Here is a 20045-nt window from a genome sequence, read left to right as displayed (position 1 = left end):
GCCCGCACCTGCAGTTTACGGCGACCGCGAGGATTCCGGGGGCGCAGGTGCGCGCCGGGCGCCCGGCCCGCCGGCGGCTCCCCGCGCCAGGGATGTCCCAGTCGCCCCGGCCCCGAGGCCACTGTCGAGGAATCCAGCGTCCGGCGGCGGCTCTTGGGGCGCGGGGGAAGGGGACGCACAGCCCCGGCCGCCGGTTCCCACCACTGCCCCTCCCGGGTCCCGAGCCAGACACCATCCTAACCAAACCCAGGAGGAAACAGGGAAGAGTTGTAACAGAAAATTTTAGTGGTTGATCCCAGAGAAATTGGGGGATCCCCTCCCACCTGTCAGGCCCAGCACCACCTGTGGCCGGTGCCCTCAGCACCAACTATCCCGGGGCATTTTCTCGGGCCGGTTTTATTCCACTGCATTTCTGAGTTTTCCTTCACTTCTCGACTTCCAGTGTTAGGAGGGTCACCAGAAAAGGCTTTATCATGCCCAGAGACCTAGGTTCTCCAAAGACAGCCAAAGGAAGAGAAATATGCATCTGGGGGTGTGGGGCCTCCTAGGTGGTGTGGATTCTGACCATTGAATGAGGGGTGCCGTGCTGAGCGGTGACTCTGCCCTTCCCTCCAGACTCAGGAAGCTAGGAAACGAGAGAGGAATCGGCGTGGCTGGAACGTGTGAGAGTTGCACAGGGGCTAGGCTATGGCGCGTGCCTTGGCAGCCACTTGACAGGGGGCTCGAATGAGCAGTTCCTATTCGTTGTCGCAGTTTCCGCTGCCAGTGGTGAGAGATCATTCAGCACTGCGTTAGGGTTGGGGATGGTAAATGGGGAGTGAAACTAAATGCACTCATAATGTTGAGTGTAAAACAGACTGCTCTGTAAACTTGCACCTAAAGCACAATTAAAAAAAAAAAAAAAAAAAAGCAGAAGTGATAAAAAATAAATAAAACTACTTGCCATAGGCATTGTTTTCTGTAGCTGCACCTCTGGACCACAAGCCATGACATAATGTCTGCCAAATTTCGCTTGCTGCATTTCAGAAGAACGACAATATAAATGGCTAATGTTATACAGCACTCACTATTCTAAGAGCTTTACAGACATTGATTCTAATTCTTAGAACCCCTCCATGAGATAGATGTTGTTATTACCCCATTTTACAAATGAGAAAACTGAGGCACAGAGATTAAATGTCTTCCCAAAGCTGTTACATGGTGTGGTCAAAATTGGAACCCAGGCACACTAGCTTCTGAATCACTGCCCTTTTCTGGAGCTTCCCACATATGCTTCCCTTCACTGGAAGACTCACACTTGTCTTCTCACCCCCAGGACCGGAGCTGTGGCACGAGAGCTTCCCCATTGCCAAAGGAGAGCGCCAGTCCCCTGTTGACATTGATACTAAAGTCGTCAAGTATGACCCTGCCCTGAAGCCTCTGTCAGTTTCCTATGAGCAGGCGACTTCTCGGAAGATCTTGAACAATGGTCACTCTTTCAACGTAGAGTTTGATGACTCCCAGGACAAAGCAGGTCAGTGTTTAAAAAATAACTGGGGCATTTAGCCAGTAGCTCTCTCCCAAGCTTAAGAGGAGGAGTCGGCAGCAGTGGTGGAAAGCTCCCTAATGCAGGTTTGTCTCAGTACTCTTAGATGTCCCTCTGGTAATCTACATCAGATCCCAGGCTCTGAGAAATAGGCTAATTACTTTGAAGTGACCTGGGTTGGTTTGTTTCTCCCTTGTAAAATGCCTGGCTTCTATATAGGGCATTGAAGAACTGGATACGACTGTGTAATGTCACAAAAGACAGGATCACCTGCAATAAATATCAGCAATGATGAGATTTGCAAATATTGAACTTTGAAGATTCTAAGATATATTTTTTGTCCTGTTAATGGCTATCCAGTAAAATGTATATCTTAGTTTTATCTTCAAGGTAGTAATGAGGAGAGTGATGAAAACCTGACAATTTAAAGTATTGAAAGTCTTGAAACATTACCTTTATGAATATTTTTCAGTTTGGGGCTAGTGTGATTAGAGGAGCAGTATTCTTGGTATCTACCCAGATATTCATTCCACTAACGAAGATGTTTTAGAATCATTGCACATACCTGGCCTACTACTCATGGAACTATTACCGTAATTTATTTGTAAAGGAGCTCTTTGCAGGATATCCACTGAATGCTTCTTTCTTCTTATTTAGAAATAGGAGAACAATTCCGTTCAGACATAGTAGCAGACTTCCTTGCCCACTGGTTAATTTAATTGCCAGTGCCCTAATTTCCCAAGTGCTTTTCCCTGAAGGTCATTGAATGAACGGTGCTGCAAACACATTATGTTTGGTGGTGGTGCGGGGGTGGAGGGCAGTTGGAGGGAAATGAAAAAAGATAAAGAAAATATGAAGCATTGCTCTCAAAATTTTAGAGTAATAACCTACAGTATTAATACATTACACACTGTCTGTCATTATAATCAGTAGACATGCAGTCAAATGATCTGTTCTTTTCCAATAGCAATATAATTTGAGTCCCTGGGTGAGCAAATGTTGATCACACTCAGCTGCTAACCGATAGATTGGAGGTTCTAATCCAGCCAGGGGTGCCTCTGAAGAAATGCCTGGCAGTCTACTTCAGAAAAAATTAGCCATTGAAACCCTATCGAGCATAGTCTCATTCTGCACACTAGAGATTTCCATGAGTTGAAAATGGCTCAACAGCAACTAATCAGTCCAGTTTTGGGGACCAAAAAAAAAATATCTTTCCTGCCCCCATCTTAAATTTTTTTTTAATATGTGACTTTCTGAAACATGATTCAGAAAGCCAGTTCCATGGTATATAATATGGAGATTGTCTGAAAAATGTTTTCAACCCACCTGTGCCCTGTGTGTATCCTTTGCCAGTGCACACACATATTCACACATTTGGCACAGTATCATGACTTATTAGAATCGTGTTGAGGACATACATTGATTCTTAAATGATTCTGCTACACTGTTTCCCAAGCATGCCTCTTACCCCAAAGAAGCAGTAGTGAAATGATTTCAATTAAATATAAGGAAAACAATTTCTTTTTTCCATGGAAAGAATACTATATATTTAGATTATAATATGGTGAGGTGAATAGTCATGGAGGTGTTGTGCATATGGAAACAATGTTAGTTTTAAAACTAAAAAAGTGAGCTATGTTGGTCTCTACTTTTTAACTTTTTTTTTTAAGAGTCACAGGGAACATATATTTGTGTTTGCCAATAAAAATCATTGTTTCCAATGATATCTACCAAATTCTGTACCTCACTGGATGGAGTATAGAAATTGGATGCTTAATGTCTTTTTTGGAACAGTGAGAAAACAAACGTCTGATAAATGGAGCCAGATGAAGTAATTTTCTAAATTACTTACAAATTTGATAGTGAAATAAATTGTTCAGTATTACTAGAAAGTGGATTTCAGCATATACTTTGGGGGTTCCAAGAATATACTGGGGTTGATCAGACCTGGATTCCAGTTCCAGTTCTGCCACTAACTAACCCAGTGACCCTGGGAATGATCCTAAGTTAACCCATATTTTGCTTTTCTCAAAAGTAAAATTAGGGTAAAATTGTAAAATTGGGGTAACAGTGGTGTTAACACAGAGGACGAATACTGAATGTACCATGGACTGCCAGCAGAGCAAACACATCTGTCTTGGAAGAAGTACAGCCAGAATGCTCCTTAGAAGTGAGGATGGTGAGACTTTGTCTTACTTAGTTTGGACTCGTTATCAGAAGGGACCAGCCCCTATAGAAAGAAATCATACTTGGTAAAGGAGAGGGTGGCGAAGAAGAGGAAGTCCCTCAACAAGATGGATTGACACGCTGGTTGCAACAGACTCGAGGGCACCTAACGACAACAACATGATCCATCTACTGTTGGGTGCCCATGATGCCTATTCCAACTCCTAGCAATTCCAAGTGACAGAGCAGAATTGCCCCACAGGGTTTTCTAGGCTGTACTCTTTACAGAAGCAGATTACCAGGTCTTTCTCCACAGAGACACTGAGTGGGTTCCAGCCGCCATCTTTTAATTTGTTGTTGTTGTTATATGCCATCAAGTCGATCCCAACTCATAGCGACCCATCCTTGGGTTTCCCAGGCAGTATCACTACGGAAGTAGATTGCCCCATCTTCCTTCTGAGGAGTGGCTGATGGGTTTGAACCTCCAGCCTTCTGGTTAGTAGTCAAGTGCCTTAGGCACTATGCTACCAGAGCTCCCCAACTTTTAATAGCGAGCGCTTAACTGTTGCACCACCAGGGGTCCTTGTTTCATCCATCTAGTTCTTACAGGGAGGGAAAAAAAAAAGACAATACTAACACTAATACTAACACTAAATTAAATGCAAGATGAGCTAAGCATCCTAAGGGCAGGATGGAGGACTGCCTGGCAATACCTAAACTAGAAAGAGAACTAATACTAACAGCGCTTGGATGAGAACAAGAACAACCACAACAGTGAAAGGAGAAATGGCAGGAACTGTGGAAGTGCAGGAAGCCTAGGAGTGTGCAGGAATGATCAGGAAAGCCTTCCCCGGGCAAAGGAGGCTGAGGCGTGAAGGCTTCTGATGTTTGGGAGGAGACCGCAGGCAAATAGGAAACCCCAGGGGACTTGAGAGCAGTGTGTGCTGTAGACAGGCAGGTAGGCATAACAGAAACAAGGTTGAGGGATAAATACTAGAAAGACTCGCTGTCCTTTTACATATAAAAGACTCCTTTGTCATTTTGCCTCTACGTCTTGACATTTTCGGTTGTTATGGTAAAACAAGCAAGAGTTTTTTTAAGTGCTCCTCCCCAGCCAAATGTACAGCGTATTAAAATGCTGATATTAAAGGAAATCTATCTATAGAACCAATAAAATTAAAATGTATATTGTAGTAAAACGGAATATTCTTTAGCTTTTTTTTTTTCCTTATGAAACGTAGACTCAAAGCTAGAACAAATGGTTAGCAATACTCTAGTCAAACCCACGTAAAATAAACATGAAGAGCCGGAAGGGTAAAGGGTTTAAATAACATGCTACTCCTTTCATTTCTACTTTGTTGTGGTGAGGCTTAATGGCAAGCATGTAAAAATAGAATTTGAACAAGAATCTGTGAATGATAACCATGGCTGACATTCAGTTTACACATAACCATGTTTTTATAAAGTAATACACTTTCCTGGACATTTGTGCCTAGAAGTAATTTATGCATCTTGGCAAATAAATCCTTTATTCATTTTAAATCAACAGTTTAATATCTGTTTCATCGTATTTCTTGTGTTTAAATGCTTCATTTTTTTGTTTCCCTCAGTGAGATTTCAGCCTTCTTGAGCTGCTCATAGATTCAGATTTTCCAGTATGTTCTAAATGTTATCTTACACACAAATTTAAGTGTTTGGGTATCAAGGACTGACCTGGTTGAGCTTATTGCTATGTTTAAGCTGGAAAGAAAGCTGTAAATGTGGAATTAATTTACGTAGAAGCTTGGGTTAATGTTCTCATCAAACTTTTAAATTCCTTCTAAAATAAGCCACCTTGAGTTAATGAAAAATTCCTAATCCTCTTAGTTCTTTTTTTTTTTTTTTTAAATTATTGCAAAATAACTCTCCTTGCTTGAAATCTTCTATTATGTGCTTTATCTGAGAGAAAAGGGTAGTCAAATTATTAACTCCTACTAGTACCTTATTAACTTTAATTAATGAATTTAAAACTCTCCAGTATATTTCCAGGATAGGGGCAAATAACACTGAAAACTAATGTCTGAATTATTGGGCCAACGCATCTTCAACTGTCATCTGCTTTTTTTTCAAAAAAACAAATTGGAGTATTATTTCAAGGAAAGAGGAGGAAGGAAGCTACATGACTTCAGCCATGTGCATTTCAACCAGACCATTCTCTGTGATGAATCTTAGTACCTGAATCCTGCTTAATTTTCAGGGACTTGTTTTTGGAGCTTAAAATTTTCCTTCCACAAGCACTCATAAGTTCTAAAGAAACATAGCAACAAATAAAAGGAAGGGTCATAAACACTGTTAGTGCCATCTGCATAGTTCTAAGTATCTATAGAACTGACCAAAGGGGCTCTGGTGGCACAGTGCCTAAAGCATTTGACTGCTGACCAGAAGTTTGGAGGTTCAAACCCATCAGCCACTCCATGGAAGGAATGCACTGCCGTTGAGTAGGATCTAACTCATAACGACCCCTCCTTGGGTTTCCGAGGCAGTGTCACCACAGAAGTAGATTGCCCAACCTTCCTTCCGAGGAGTAGCTGGTGGGTTTGAACCACCAGCCTTCTGGTTTGCAGTCAAATGCCTTAGGCATTATGCTACCAGAGCTCCTCCATGGAAGGAAAATAGGAGCAATGTACTTCTGTAAAGATTTACTGCCTTGAAAACCCAATGGGGGATCACTATGAGTTAGAATCGACTCAATGGCAGTGACTTTTTTTTTTTTCCATAAAACTGACCAGAGTTTTTTAAAAACCTGATAGTTATGTTTGTGTCACAAGAAGTTATTTATTTATTCCTGTATAATTACTGTTTGGCCGAAACTAACGACTTCTTTTATTTTGGATTTTGATTGTGTTTACTCTGTTGAAAGTGATAGCTAAACATCTCACTCCTTTACAAGAAATGGAATGGAGGCATCTTTTTCTCGGATTCATCTACCTTGGCATTCCTTTTCTTCCCTTCAGTGTGGAGCCTTAGCATTACTGGCTACTGGTGAAAAGCAAAATAGTAATGCACAAATTTGATATTTTCAAATTGTTCATAGAGAAGATTGTTCAACTCCTGGAAATACTGTGTCTCAAGAAAAATTTATTCATTTACTTCATTAATAGGATATCCCATACATTTTATTTTAAAACTAAAGATTATTGGAAAAACTTTATGTGTATTTTGCATTTAAGGGAGATACTTGGCATTCACTTAGGTCTTTAATTAGTTGTTTGGATGCATCTTAAATTAAGTAGTAAATGATAAATAATTAGGAACAAGACATTTTTAAAAATTGACTTCAGTTTTCAATTTATATAGGTAATCTGATTTATTTCAGTATTACTGGGGTAAATCTCTTAATTTTCATAAATAACATAATTATATAAGTTTCCCAGACAATATGTTTAGGAAGACAAATTATCCTAGAATATTTTGTGCTTTACGTATATGTAGCAGGTATAACTAATGACTAGGCATGAAGATGAATGTCAGCTGGACCTCTTGGTGTTGAGATTTGAATTTACATTAAGATTTGGGAGTCTTAACAGACACTAGAAAGGAGCCCTGGTGGCACAGTGCCTAAAGCATTTGACTGCTAACCAGAAGGTTGGTGGTTCAAATCCACCAGCCACTCTGAGAATTACCGCCTCAGAAACCCAGTGGGTCAGAATTGACTCGATGACATTGGGTTTGGTTTGGTGTTGGGTCCCTGTGAGTTGGAATCGACTTGATGGCCGTGAACTTGGTTTGGTTTTTAACAGGCACTAGAGTAGAAAACTCCATGTATGTGTCCCCATCTCTCATGGAACACATTTCTGTGATACAGTAAATCAGTGACTCATTAAAGCCCCACTAATAGGGCTGGATTTTCCAGAGAAAAAATATGCAAGCAGCTATTTCTGCTAACTTAAAAATATTTTTGCATTAGAAAAATAGGTTTCATTTTAAATTTGGATAGTTTAGAAAATGGCATGTGGCAATCAAAATAAATAAGTAGAACGAGATAATAGGATTAAAATCCCCATCTTTTAACCAAACTGTTCTCATTTCTACTTTTCAAAAGGATGTATGCTATGTTTATTATTAGAGTTATGGCAATCTGTTGTTAGAATAATGTTTTTGAGGCACTTCATCGACTAAATTCCATGCTAAGAATTTGCCGAGGAATAGCCAGCTATTTGAAGATCAGGAATGTGCTCTCTCCACTTTAAGGATTTAATAATCTTTCCTAATTACACTGCTCTTCTAGTCTCACGGCAACATAGCTGTACTTTAACAGGAGCTAGAACAGGTAGCTGGTGATAGTAGATTAGTACAGAATGTGTTTGATCACCGAACCCAGAACAATTTTTAGTATTGACAAGCTTTGTCTAATGAAAGCTGATACGTACTCTTCTTTATTTGAAATAACAGTCTCTAAAACAAGTAAATTAGGATTGAATTTTAAGGTCTGCAAAGGTAAGAATAAGATATAGCAATAAACTTTCTCTCATTAAAACTTAAAATCATGGTGTGGTTCTTCACAGTAGGGAAGAAAATACATTTAGAAAGATCGGTTATCTCAGATGCATAATGTGGTTTTATTAATTCATTTTGCCACTTGGTGGAGTTAAGGATGCTACAAATGGTATTGTTCTGATCCTTCTGTTGGTTAATAGCTGTAAAAACCTATTATAAATGATTTTTCTTTTTCAATATCCTTGTATTGTATAAGCATACTTCATTTTTTAAGAGTATATTATTATGAAACTAATGGGAATTCTTTCATTTTTAAAAAAGCCTAGTGTTGGGGCTAAGGCTTATCGTTTCCTTGGGGAATTAACTGATAAAATTAACTTTTACAATGAGTACTTTTATGTTTCAGGAGATGGGATTTCAATCAGAATAGACCTAAATTCATGTTTCTTTAAAAGATCTATTAAAACAGCCTTCATAATTTTTTTGCCCCTCCCCTCCTTTTTAACTACCTGGGTGAGGCAGAGCTAGCAACCAGAGGTTGTATATCGGGAACCACAGAAAGGCCCCACTTCCTAAATATCTTCCAGCACATTATATCTTTTACTTTGAATAGCTGAATGGATGTTTGTACCATCAAAGCATATTGAGGTAAAGTTAAGTCAACAAGCTTTGTTGTACAGACCTTCTCCCGTTGTTTTGCAAAGCCAAAGTAACTTTGGGGCTCTTTATTTTATGAAATTGTAAACCAAAGCTAATAAACACACTTACAGCAACAAATGTGTTAATCCCAGTTCTAGAGAAATAAAACTAAAATTGTAGAACTGAACTAATTTGAAAATCTTTTAAATATGTTGGTTAAATTCCATTAATACGTATTAACTTAGGCTTAAAATTCTTTGTGTGCGTGTGTGTGTGTGTGTGTGTGTGTGTGTGTGAGAACAGTGAATTTTTTACTATCTTATATTTTCATTCAAGCACAATTTATTAGACTGGAGAGAATTATCTATTCTACTATTTTGGTATTAATGTAACTTTGTAACAATGAAATCAATATAAGAAATCAATTCTTAAACTATAGAGGATTATCTATGTGTAGATAATTAAGAATGTGATTTCTAGTCATGATTTTTACTGTAACAAAGTTATGTTAATACCTGAATGGTAGAATCATAGAATAGTTATTACAGTTAGTATTTTAAATTCTTGGAGGTAGTAGAACCTAATACATGGCATATGGTAGATTATCAAGAAGTTCTTACTGAAGTAATAAATTCATATATCCATTTTACAGATGAAGGAATTAAGATCAGAGAAGTTAAATAAAAAATTTTACGGGGAAAAGCTAGTTAATAGAAATGACAGCCCAAATGCTAAAGAATTTGGGAAGGCTGTGTAAGGACAATTAAAGTTTATATTGTTAAGATCAATACCTATTATTTAATAAGTTCTGGCATGTAAGAACTGGTATCGGAGGTTAGCAAAGCAGATTGTAGGGGAGTCATTGAGCCATGGGAGAGAGGTTCCCACGTTTGCAGTTGCGTGCGGCAGACCAGTGCCTTGGCAGGTAGCTATCTGGGCACTTCCTAAATGATTCATATAGGATTTAGCAGGACCATTTAAAGTTCCCTCTCTCTACACCTGAATCTATGACTTCAATACAAAACCTTAAGAGAGAGATTCACTGTGCTCAGAAAACATAGATAATGGGGAAAGTATCAAACCTTCAGCCAACATAGGTAAAGACAAAACCAATTGAAATGACTTTGTTCATCCCTGTGGACTAAACCTGAGTCTGGAGTTAATATTCCCATAGAGGAAATGTTGTAAAGGCCTAAATGCGATACTATAAAACAGGATTAAGGATTGTAATGTTTGGTAGTATATGTGTTTCAGGTATGTATGTATGTATCCATATGAGTTTATATATGTATTTTATGCATATATGTATATGTGTATATGTGTATGTATGTATATATATCATGTGTGTGTGTAGCAGAATGAAGCATTGCCTGTTCCTATGCCTCCTAATGATTGTTGTTGTGTTTGAATCCATTGTGGCTATTGTGTGAGTCCATCTCATTGAGGATTACCCTTCACTGACCTCTGCTTTACCAAACATGAGCTCTTTGGTAGTAATTGTTTGTTCTTGATGATGTGTCCAAAATAATAGAACCAAAGTCTCACATCCTTGCTCGTAAGGAGCACTGTGGTTGTATTTCATCTAAGATTTAATTTTTTTTAGTACTGAGAGGAGGACCTCTCGAGGGCACGTACAGGTTGATACAGTTCCACTTTCACTGGGGCTCCTCTGATGCACAAGGTTCAGAGCACACTGTGGATAAAAAGAAATACCCCGCAGAGGTAAGAGACAGTCTTTTTTTGGTTTGTTTCCTTCCCATGGAAATTTCAAATTTCCTTAGGATATTAAGCCTCATTTAAAAAAACAAAAAACTTTAATTTTGTAATTTCAATCCAAACTAAGTGAACCACGTCTTTTACAAAGAACCGTTCCATTTGTTTCTAATAACCTTTATTTGAGATATTATAGTAATGGTGAAAAAACTCTTTGATTATCTCCAAAGGCACCATTTGCAAAAAAAAAAAAGGAAGAATTGTAGGATCCTGATAATATAAATCTAGAAATAAAATGGGGGCCCTCAAAAATAGGCATTTCTTTTTCTTAGAATTAGTGATGAAACCATTTGCCGTTATACACGTAGTGGTTAACTAGAATTAAAACGAAGGGCAAGGTTGTATTTAAAATTATTTACATTTTCCCTTTCTTTAGCAACCTAGTTATGAAGAAAAAGTCATTGGATAAAATCTGTGGTCATTTATTATTTAAGCCATTCATAGTTTATTTGTGATCTTTTTTCTCCTGGGGCTTTAGCTTCATTTGGTTCACTGGAACACTAAATATGGGGAATTTGGAAAAGCTGTGCAGCAAGCTGATGGACTGGCTGTTTTGGGTGTATTTTTGAAGGTTAGTTGATGGCCTAATTCTTTTTTTTCCTGTTTTCAGAAAAGATTGATCAGGCAGAACAGTCATAATAAATAGGACATTCTACAAAAGAGCCTAGGAAATGCCTTTGAGTTTTGTTCTGGTTCCCTAGTGCCACTCTGACAAGAATATACCACAAATGGGATGGCCTTAACAATAGAAGTTTATTCTCTTACAGTTTGGAGGCTTTAAGTTCAAGTTCAAAGTGTCAGGCTCTAGGGGCTGGGTGAAAGCCCCTCAACCTTGGACTTCAGCTCTGCCTCCTGCTCCCAGCCCACAGAAGCTATAGGCTTTTCTTCACCCAGACAGCTGCTGGCTGCTGAGGTTGCCAAGCCCAAGGTTGACGAGTAAAAAGGCACAGTTCTGATATTAACAAATCACATGGCAGGCCATTAATTCAAGTCCATTGTAAGTCCCAAGGTCGGCATATCATGTCAGGCTGCTGAACAACGACATGGGTACATGCAGGATTCAAGGTGCTATAAGCTAGAGACCATTCCCAAGGCTTCTCCTTATATACAGGAAGCAGACCACATCCCAAAGGCAGCAACTTAGCTGCTTATGGTAGATCCAACCATGGAGTTGATTGGCAGTCTCATCATGGGGAATGACTACCACCAGGTCTCAGCCACTCAACCAGGCCCAGCCAAGTTGACACACAAACGTAACTACCACAACTTTGAAGTATTTTCCCCTCCATATTTGCTAGTAGCAGTGGAATGGAGGATGAAAAGATAATTCAAGAGATATTTATTAGGTACTATTTGGATAGCTGTTGACTGCTAACGAGAAGGCTGGCGGTTCAAATCCACCAGCCACTCCTTGGAAGAAAAATGGGACAATCTACTTCCATACTGATACTGCCTTGGAAATCCAAGGAGGGGTCGCTATGAGTCGGGTCCGACTCTATGGCACATAACAACAACAAACAACATTTGGATGTGAATATCAAGGAGATAGTATATTTGGATGTCTAACAACGTTTTTTAATTCAACCAAATGCTATTGTTACTGTCTTGTGCCATTGAGTTGATTCTGACTTATGGCAATGCCGTGTGTTTTACAGTAGAGCTTCTCCTTAGGGTTCTTAGCTGTAATATTTATGGAGGCAGATTGCCAGGACTTTTCTGACATGGGTGCCAGTGAGTAGGTTTGAACCACCAACATTTCAGTTACCAGTGAGTGCAAACTGTTTGCATCAACTGGGGACCTTCAACCTAATCCTTGATAGGACTGTTTCATGACTGGAAAAAAAAAAACAGTTGCCCTTCAATTGATTTGACTCCTGGCATTCCCATATGTGTCAAATGTTGAATTAAGGTCAAGTTTTGGAGAGGCAGAGACTGGTTTTGGAGAATTTTGAGTAACAGTGGGACATAGAGGTAGAACTGCCCTCTAACAGTTGTCAAGAGGCGTGGAGAAAGGTCTGGCTGGATATTCATGGGTCCTGAGTACATTTGTGGAGGTAGGAGCTCCATATGTGCTATGAAGTATCCAAGGGAAGCATGGAGAGAGAATAAATCTGTTGCCGGTGCAATCTGAGCAGCTCTAATGTGTATGCCGTTCCAGGCAGGGACAGAGATGCTAACATGTATGCCGTTCCAGGCAGGGACAGAGATGCTAATTAAATGAATAAAAAGGAATATAAAAACAAAGGGAAATTCAAAGGCAGGAAAGTGTAAAGAAAACCAAAGTTTAGGGAATTTTTTAAAGGAAGGTAGACAGTGGTATAAAATCCTACAAGAAGTTTTAGATAGGCACTGGAAGAGTGTTTTTCGCATATGCCAGTTGGACATCAGTAGGGACATTTGAAAGGTTTTTTCAGGGGCATGTTGGCAATTCAGTGAAAGTAGGACCATCTGTGGCACCAGTGTAACCATGCTAAGGCTGCTGGATGGCATTTAAAAGTCAGTGGATTTTGGGGTGCTGTGTGGAGAAATTTTATGATAGAGCTGCCCAAACTAAAATTGCCAGTTGTTGTTGTTATGTGCCATTGAGTCAGCACTGACTCATAGCGACCCCTCCCTGGGTTTCTGAGGCAGTATCACTACAGAAGTAGATTGCCCAACCTTCCTTCCGAGGAGTGGCTGGTGGGTTTGAACCACCAGCCTTCTGGTTTTAACAGTCAAGTGCCTTAGGCACTATGCTTCCAGAGCTCCCAGTTGCCAGAGGGACATATTTTGTTCCTTGTGTTTTTCTACAGATTGGCAGTGCTAAACCAGGCCTTCAGAAAGTTGTTGATATGCTGGATTCCATTAAAATAAAGGTAAAGTTGAGTTTTCTGTCACCTCATGAGCTACCTATTTCCCATACTCCACTCGTTTTCCCAAATTCTTGTAATAAAATTAAATAATCTTTCAGCATGTCATGTTCAGATGAGTAGTAAATAAAACAGGAATTACATAATTAATTAACTTTTCTATCTCCAAAAGTTGATCCTAATACTAGCATAATTCTGAGACACTATTTAATCTTGTTTCCCATCACTTGAACACCCATGTGTTAAAGTCAGAGAATCTTATGGTGATTGCAAGAAGCTCAGAGGGACTCTGGTCAAATTACTCATTTATTCATATAGCAAAGATGTGTAGAGTACTATATGCCAGGCAGTTTGCTAACCCGAGAATACAAGGGGGAGCCAGAGAAGTAGGGCCCTGCTTCATGGAGTTTCATATTCTCTGAGTCTTTGTCCTTCTGTGTCTGAGTTCTCTTGACAGTGTAGCTCTGCTGAGATCATTGAACCTCAGCTGAGATGTCACAGTCACTTCCACGATGGACAGTCCTTGCTTTGTGAGGGCTCGTCCTCAAATTGAAGTAGCATCTATTTTCTGAAATACACATTCCTTCTAGCTTGACCCCTTGAGTAATATGGAATAAACCAGTTTTCCCTTCCAGATAACCTCCTCTGTCCCTAATAGCCTGTCACCTCAGGCTACTTATCTCCAGTTCCCTTCAGCTGTTTGTAAATGACACAGTTATCTGTCTTTGAAACAACCTTGTTACTCTTCCAGGAACTCGTTTCTGTTTGCATGTATTGCTTCAAAAGTATAGTATCTAGAACTAAGTGCACTTTTTAGTTCTGATCTGGCTATCAAAGAGGATAGCTGGACAATCACCTCATCATCAGAGATACTGTGTTTCTGTTACTGAAATCTGAAATTATATCATTTTAATAGCAGTAGTCTAAATATTGGACATGATCAGTTTATGACTTCGTGGCAAATACAAGAGATTATTGTGGAGGACAAGATGAAAAAATCAGATTTTCTTGCTCATATCTGCCAGTCTTTATTTTCAAGTCAAATGTCATTTAATTTTTTTGCTTTATCTGCCAGTGAATATGGCACTTCTCTTTAAAAAATGGTTTCTGCCTGTCTATCAGAGGGGAGTGTACCTATTTATATTTCCTACCTTCCTCTCACTCTGATCATGTGGCCTTTTTAACCTGTGTATTTATTTGCCTTTTTTAGGGTCAGAGTGCCGAATTCACTAACTTTGATCCTCATGGCCTCCTTCCTGAAAGCTTAGACTACTGGACCTATCCAGGCTCACTGACCACCCCTCCACTTCTGGAATGTGTAACCTGGATTGTGTTAAAGGAGCCTATCAGTGTCAGCAGTGAGCAGGTTGGTTTCTAATGAGAGGTCTGTTAAGAGAGGAGGAACATTTAGTCTACGCAGAGTAGTTTGGCCTTTGCAGTGAGACCTGGGCCTTAATCCTTCTGCTGCTGCTCATAGCTGTGAAGCCTGGTGCCTACCACAGTGCCTGGCGAGTAAATGGCATTCAGTAAATACTCATTGTTGTTATAAACTACAGTATCTTAGGCAGCTTGTATTAGTCTGTAAAATTGGATAGTCATTGTGAGAATTTAACGAGAAAGGTGTCTGTCACCTAGTAAGTGCTCTTTTGTAACCTGTAATGAAACTGAGGCCCACAGAAATGAGACTTCATGTTCAAGATTACATAGGTACCAGTGATCATTTCCAGCCCACTGTTCATTCACATCAGAACTCACTGTGGTTTTATTTCTGTCAGGGTATGTTTCTGATTTCTAACAAATTATCATCCTTTGAAGAAAAAGCGTCTATCAAAACTCACTCTGGGTTGATTTAGAGGCTTAGAACAGAGACGCCTATATTTAGCATACAATGTAGTTTGTGATGTTCAAGTGCTTAATGCAGCTAAGTCACTGATGAGTGGCCACAAAGCGTGGGTATAGATGAATTTGTCCTGGACCAACCATCTCTATCAGCCTACCATTGAAACGTATAAAATAGACATTCCTTGGCAGGATCCGTAAAAGCTTAGATCCTGGATAATTTAAACCTACAACTAGAGCTAAAACATTTTAATACTGAATTTAGAATCAAAGAAGTTTAGAGGTGGAATGTGCTTTAGGGGATCACAGTGTCCAAACTTCTCATTTTACAGGTAAGCAGCCTGAGGTACAGGGAAGTTCCTATCCTGTGTCCTATGTTTTCATTTAGAGTATTAGTTTATGAGTTCCACAATATTCTAAGTTCTGGTGGCACTATGGTTAAAACATTGGACTGCTAACCAAAAGGATAGCAGTTAGAACCCAGCAGCTGCTCCATGGAAAAAGATAAGGCAGTCTGCTTCTGAAATGGTTTACAGCTTTAGAAACGCTGTGGGGGGTAGTTCAAGGAACTCTGGTGGCATAGTGGGTAAAGCTGCTAACCAGAAGTGTGGCAGTTCAAACCTACCAGCTTCTCTATGGGAGGAAGATGAGGCAATCTGCTTCCATAAAGATTTACAGCCTTGGAAACCCAGGAGGGGTCGCTATGAGTTGGAATTGACTCGATGGCAGTGGGATGGGGTAGTTCTACTGTGTCCCTACTGTGCCCAATACAGTTGCTATGAGTTGGAATCAACTAGATGGCAATGTATTTGTTTGATATCAGCACAACATTCTACATCTTTCCTTAAAAGAAATCTGCTTCTAGCAGTGAAAAATTACTTTAGTATTTCGAAGGGGACCAAAGAAAACTAGTGTGCTTGACTGGTATGTGACTTGAAAATTGGCTTTATACTCATAAAATATTTGAGCAGTCTTCTTGAAGCAGTAGCATAAGAAAAGATTATAATGCCTCTTTTTATTTGTAAATGTAGTGTTTGAATTTCAATCTAAAGCATGAAAATTATTTATCTTTCCTTTTTACTGGAAGCAAACCAGCTTTGTGACCTATAGCCTGACATTGAGAGCTGTTACAATGAATGGATTTATCATGTACCCACACACACGCACCCATACAGACATATGTACCTACATACTCTAAACTCACTGCCATCGACTAGATTTGACTCATTCCATTTGGGAATGGGGTATCTTTCTTACATCAATGAAACAGGATTAGTATACGGTGTGTTTTGAGTCAATCTCTTTTGAGATATGAGAGATTATACAAGTAAGTGAGAGAAGCAAAGATGGGAAAAGAGAGATGCCAAGCCACATGAAAACCACCCAGGAGCAAAAGCTCGAAGAGACAAGGTCCTTCGCTTCAGAGCTGACAGAGAGAGAGTGATCCCCTAGAGACAGCACCCTGAATTCAGACTTCTGGCCTCCTAAACTGTGGGAAAGTAATTACTGTTTGTTAAAACCACCCATTTGTGGTATTTCTGTTACAGAAGCAGTGGATAACTAAGATAGTCAGTATGATCGCTTAACACCTATAAACAATTAACCCTCAGAGGATTAAGGGGAGAGCAGATGTCTGTTATAGGAGCTCTCGTGGAATCATGGGTAGAGCGCTTGACGGCTGATGAAAAGTTGGTGGTTCAGACCTACCAGCAGCGTCATGGGAGAAGGATGAGGCAATCTACTTTTGTAAAGATTTACAGCCTTGGACACCCAACGGAGGTCACTCTGAGTTGGAGTAGACTCGATGGCAGTGAGTTTGGTTTAGGTTTTTAGATGTCTGTTAGTGACAAAGTATGGGACTGGGGGAGGGATAATAGAAAAGGGTCTGTTACATTCAGCCACTTCTATTTTCCTATCCTCAGACTTTGAATCTGTGATGGTAAAATAATGAGCCAACTTGATCAATGTAAGAATATGATTCATTTGGGACGGTGAGGAGCAGAAATCCGACATCTGTTTGGGTGAAAAAAGTTTGATCTGGTGCTACTTTATAAAGCAATCCCAAATCTTTCAGATTACTGGGATTCTGTTGTAAAAAAAAAACCAATCCCTGGATGGCATTAGAAATTTTCCTTGCATTGCATAAAAATAGTCATGAATGTTACCATAGCTGACCTGTGTTGAAGTTGACTTTATAGGGGTGTTTAAGGGAATGTTACTAGACAACAGAGATCATATTAAAGTCTATTGATTAATGAGTACCTATGTTACTGCCAGGACCGTGGTGGCATAATGCTTAAGCACTGACTGCTAGCAAAAATGTGGGTAGTTGGAACTCACCAGCTGCTCCATGGGAGAAAGATGAGGCAGGCTTTGAAACCGTATGTGGCAGTTCTACTCAATTCAATAGCAGTGGGTTGGGTTTGGCATTTTTACATAACTGCCCTCGTTACTCTTCTCATTTAGATCAAGTCTCACATAGGAAAAGGTAAGTACAACTTTGGGGGAAAAGAAAAACTGGACAAAGTGGGAGATGAGATGAGGACTGTCTGTGTCACAGATGGGGCCAGGAAACTGAAGCCATCTGAAAGCGAATAAAAAATAACCATTAGCAAGGGTTTGAAATCCCAACCTCAGCAAATTCATTCTTATGTTTCTATATATTTAGGGAAGATGCCAGTGCATCACTCTGCCCCTGGAAGCCGCAGACGCTGGGCCACTTTATCTTATCGTATAAAGGCTTTGGTTTGTCTACCCTGCGGCAAAATACAAAGCTTTAATTTGGATCTAGAGTCACTATTACTCTGTAACTCAGAAGTATGGTTTTACAGGCTGTTGATCTTAAAATTAAAGAAGAAAAGACAACCTCACAAAAATTTCCTTCTGATGACACCACCAGTTTTATATCTAAATCTTATTTGTTATATGAAAACCATATGCGCAACAACAACATATATCATCTATATGTAATTATTTATTGAGAATCTTTTTGAATATGGGTCATTGATTGATACTGTGAATATTAGGGAATGTATTTCAAGGTGTAACACAAGCACATAAGTGAATCTTAATGTGACTTAATTTTTTAATTTTGTCTTTCAGATGCTGAAATTCCGTAACCTTAACTTCAGTGGGGACGGTGAACCTGAAGAACTGATGGTGGACAACTGGCGTCCAGCTCAGCCACTGAGAAACAGGCAAATCAAAGCTTCCTTCAAATAAAATGGTCTTAGAGCTGGTGTCCAAATAGTGAATCTTCAGATGTTTCCCTTTAGCTACGCAGGTCCCACAGCCAGTGTCCAAATACTGAATCTCTGGTGTTTCCCTTTAGCTGAGCACAAATCAACCCTAGTGATTTGGACCCTGTCCGCTTTGCATCTGGTTTTCTAGACCCTTCGTGTCTCACCTGACTTACTGAGAAAGTGTGAAGAGCTAGACCGGATGTCATACTTGACAGAATGGCTGTGACTGGTGCTTTGCTTAAAAGCAGTAGCTTTTTTGTAACAGAGAATATAATATGAGGAACAGGAATAAAATAACTTGATTTTGTTAACAGCACATAGGATGAAGAATACTTGCAATTGTTAATTAAAATGATATTTTAAAAACTATGAAAGCAGAATGGTTGAGAGCAAATTCTTATCATGAGGTAAATAGAGGTATGTAAGGTAAATCAGGTAAACTAGCCATGATTCTGTGTAATGTAAATCAGATCAAATAAATGTTCATGATTCCAAGATGTTATATTTTGAAAAAAAAAAAAAAGCTTTTAAAATTCTTATATATTTGTAGCAAAGTTACATTAAATACAAATTATGTTGTAATTTAGTGACTTTGGAATTACTGAGATGTAAATGAAGTATTATCTATAAAAATTGTTATAATTATAGTTGTGATACAGATTGTATTTCCATTCAAATAATATATCATAACTTAATAAATATTGTATTTTAGATATATTCTCTAATAAAAAAAATCAAATTCCATTTTGGGGTATTTTACTGTGTCCTGGGCCAGTGGGTAGTAACGGAGAAGCAAATGTCTACTTTCATCCTTCGTGTGCCTCCTAACAGAAGGCTCCATCAGAGGGAAAATCCTTTATGTCATCTATCATGGACTTACTGTTTGCCAGGTGCTCCTTTAAGAGTTTCCAGAGTGTAAACTCATGCAATCCTCATGATGCCCCTATGAGAATTCATCCTTAAGATCATGTTTAAAAGTAGCAAGGTGGAGAAGCGAGAGAAGGGTGAACATGCTGAATCAATACAAACTTCTTGGAAATAAAATCAGTGAAAATACCTTTTATTCAAAAAGGGAAATCAAAGGATAACTTAAAGGAATAATTTGAAGCCTAGAAACACAAATTACACTTCTTTAAGAGGAGAAGAGGGCATAGGCAAACATCTCCAACTCTCAATGCCTGTGTCCTGACCATGCAATGGTTGACTAATGAGTAATTCTGAAAATCAAGTTTAGTGTACAACTCAAATTCTACTCTTCAGGGCATAAAAATTTTGTGCTACTTTAGGTATAAATGTTCTAAACTCATTTATACTCTTAACTACTTAAGAATGACACAGAGAGAAAGATCGTAAGCTTCAGAGTTTGAAGACTTGTTTTGAATACTAGCTCTTCCTCACCTCTCTGATCCTTGGTGTAAAGAAAGGATGACCTTGAGAGTTGTTAGAATTGTATAGCGTAGAGCCTAAGGCACTTGACTGCTAACCAGAAGGCTGGTGGTTCAAACCCACCAGCCACTCCTCGGAAGGAAGACAGGG

General features: G+C 39.3%; 1 protein-coding gene across 1 annotated transcript; it reads left to right on the top strand.

The window, feature by feature from the left end:
* Positions 1-1269: 1269 nt before the first annotated feature.
* Positions 1270-18489, top strand: CA2 (carbonic anhydrase 2). The gene is made up of 6 exons (XM_007956193.1): positions 1270-1513; positions 10410-10528; positions 11058-11150; positions 13372-13434; positions 14639-14794; positions 18370-18489. Exons 1-6 carry the CDS (start codon positions 1270-1272, stop codon positions 18487-18489), a joined length of 795 nt encoding a protein of 264 aa, XP_007954384.1.
* Positions 18490-20045: the final 1556 nt, after the last annotated feature.

This window comes from Orycteropus afer, unplaced genomic scaffold, assembly GCF_000298275.1.
Source record: "Orycteropus afer afer isolate SDZICR_OR568_19922 unplaced genomic scaffold, OryAfe1.0 scaffold00580, whole genome shotgun sequence".
In the NCBI taxonomy this organism is placed as follows: Eukaryota; Metazoa; Chordata; class Mammalia; order Tubulidentata; family Orycteropodidae; genus Orycteropus; species Orycteropus afer.
This window is presented reverse-complemented; position numbering and strand designations above follow the sequence as displayed.

Bases quoted from the DNA above. Each gene is read 5' to 3' on its own strand.
- CA2 (XM_007956193.1), top strand. From the start codon at position 1,270: ATGCTTCCCTTCACTGGAAGACTCACACTTGTCTTCTCACCCCCAGGA. The intron at 1,514-10,409 runs GTCAGTGTTTAA...AATTTTTTTTAG, and splicing joins TGACTCCCAGGACAAAGCAG to TACTGAGAGGAGGACCTCTC. The intron at 13,435-14,638 runs GTAAAGTTGAGT...TGCCTTTTTTAG, and splicing joins TGGATTCCATTAAAATAAAG to GGTCAGAGTGCCGAATTCAC.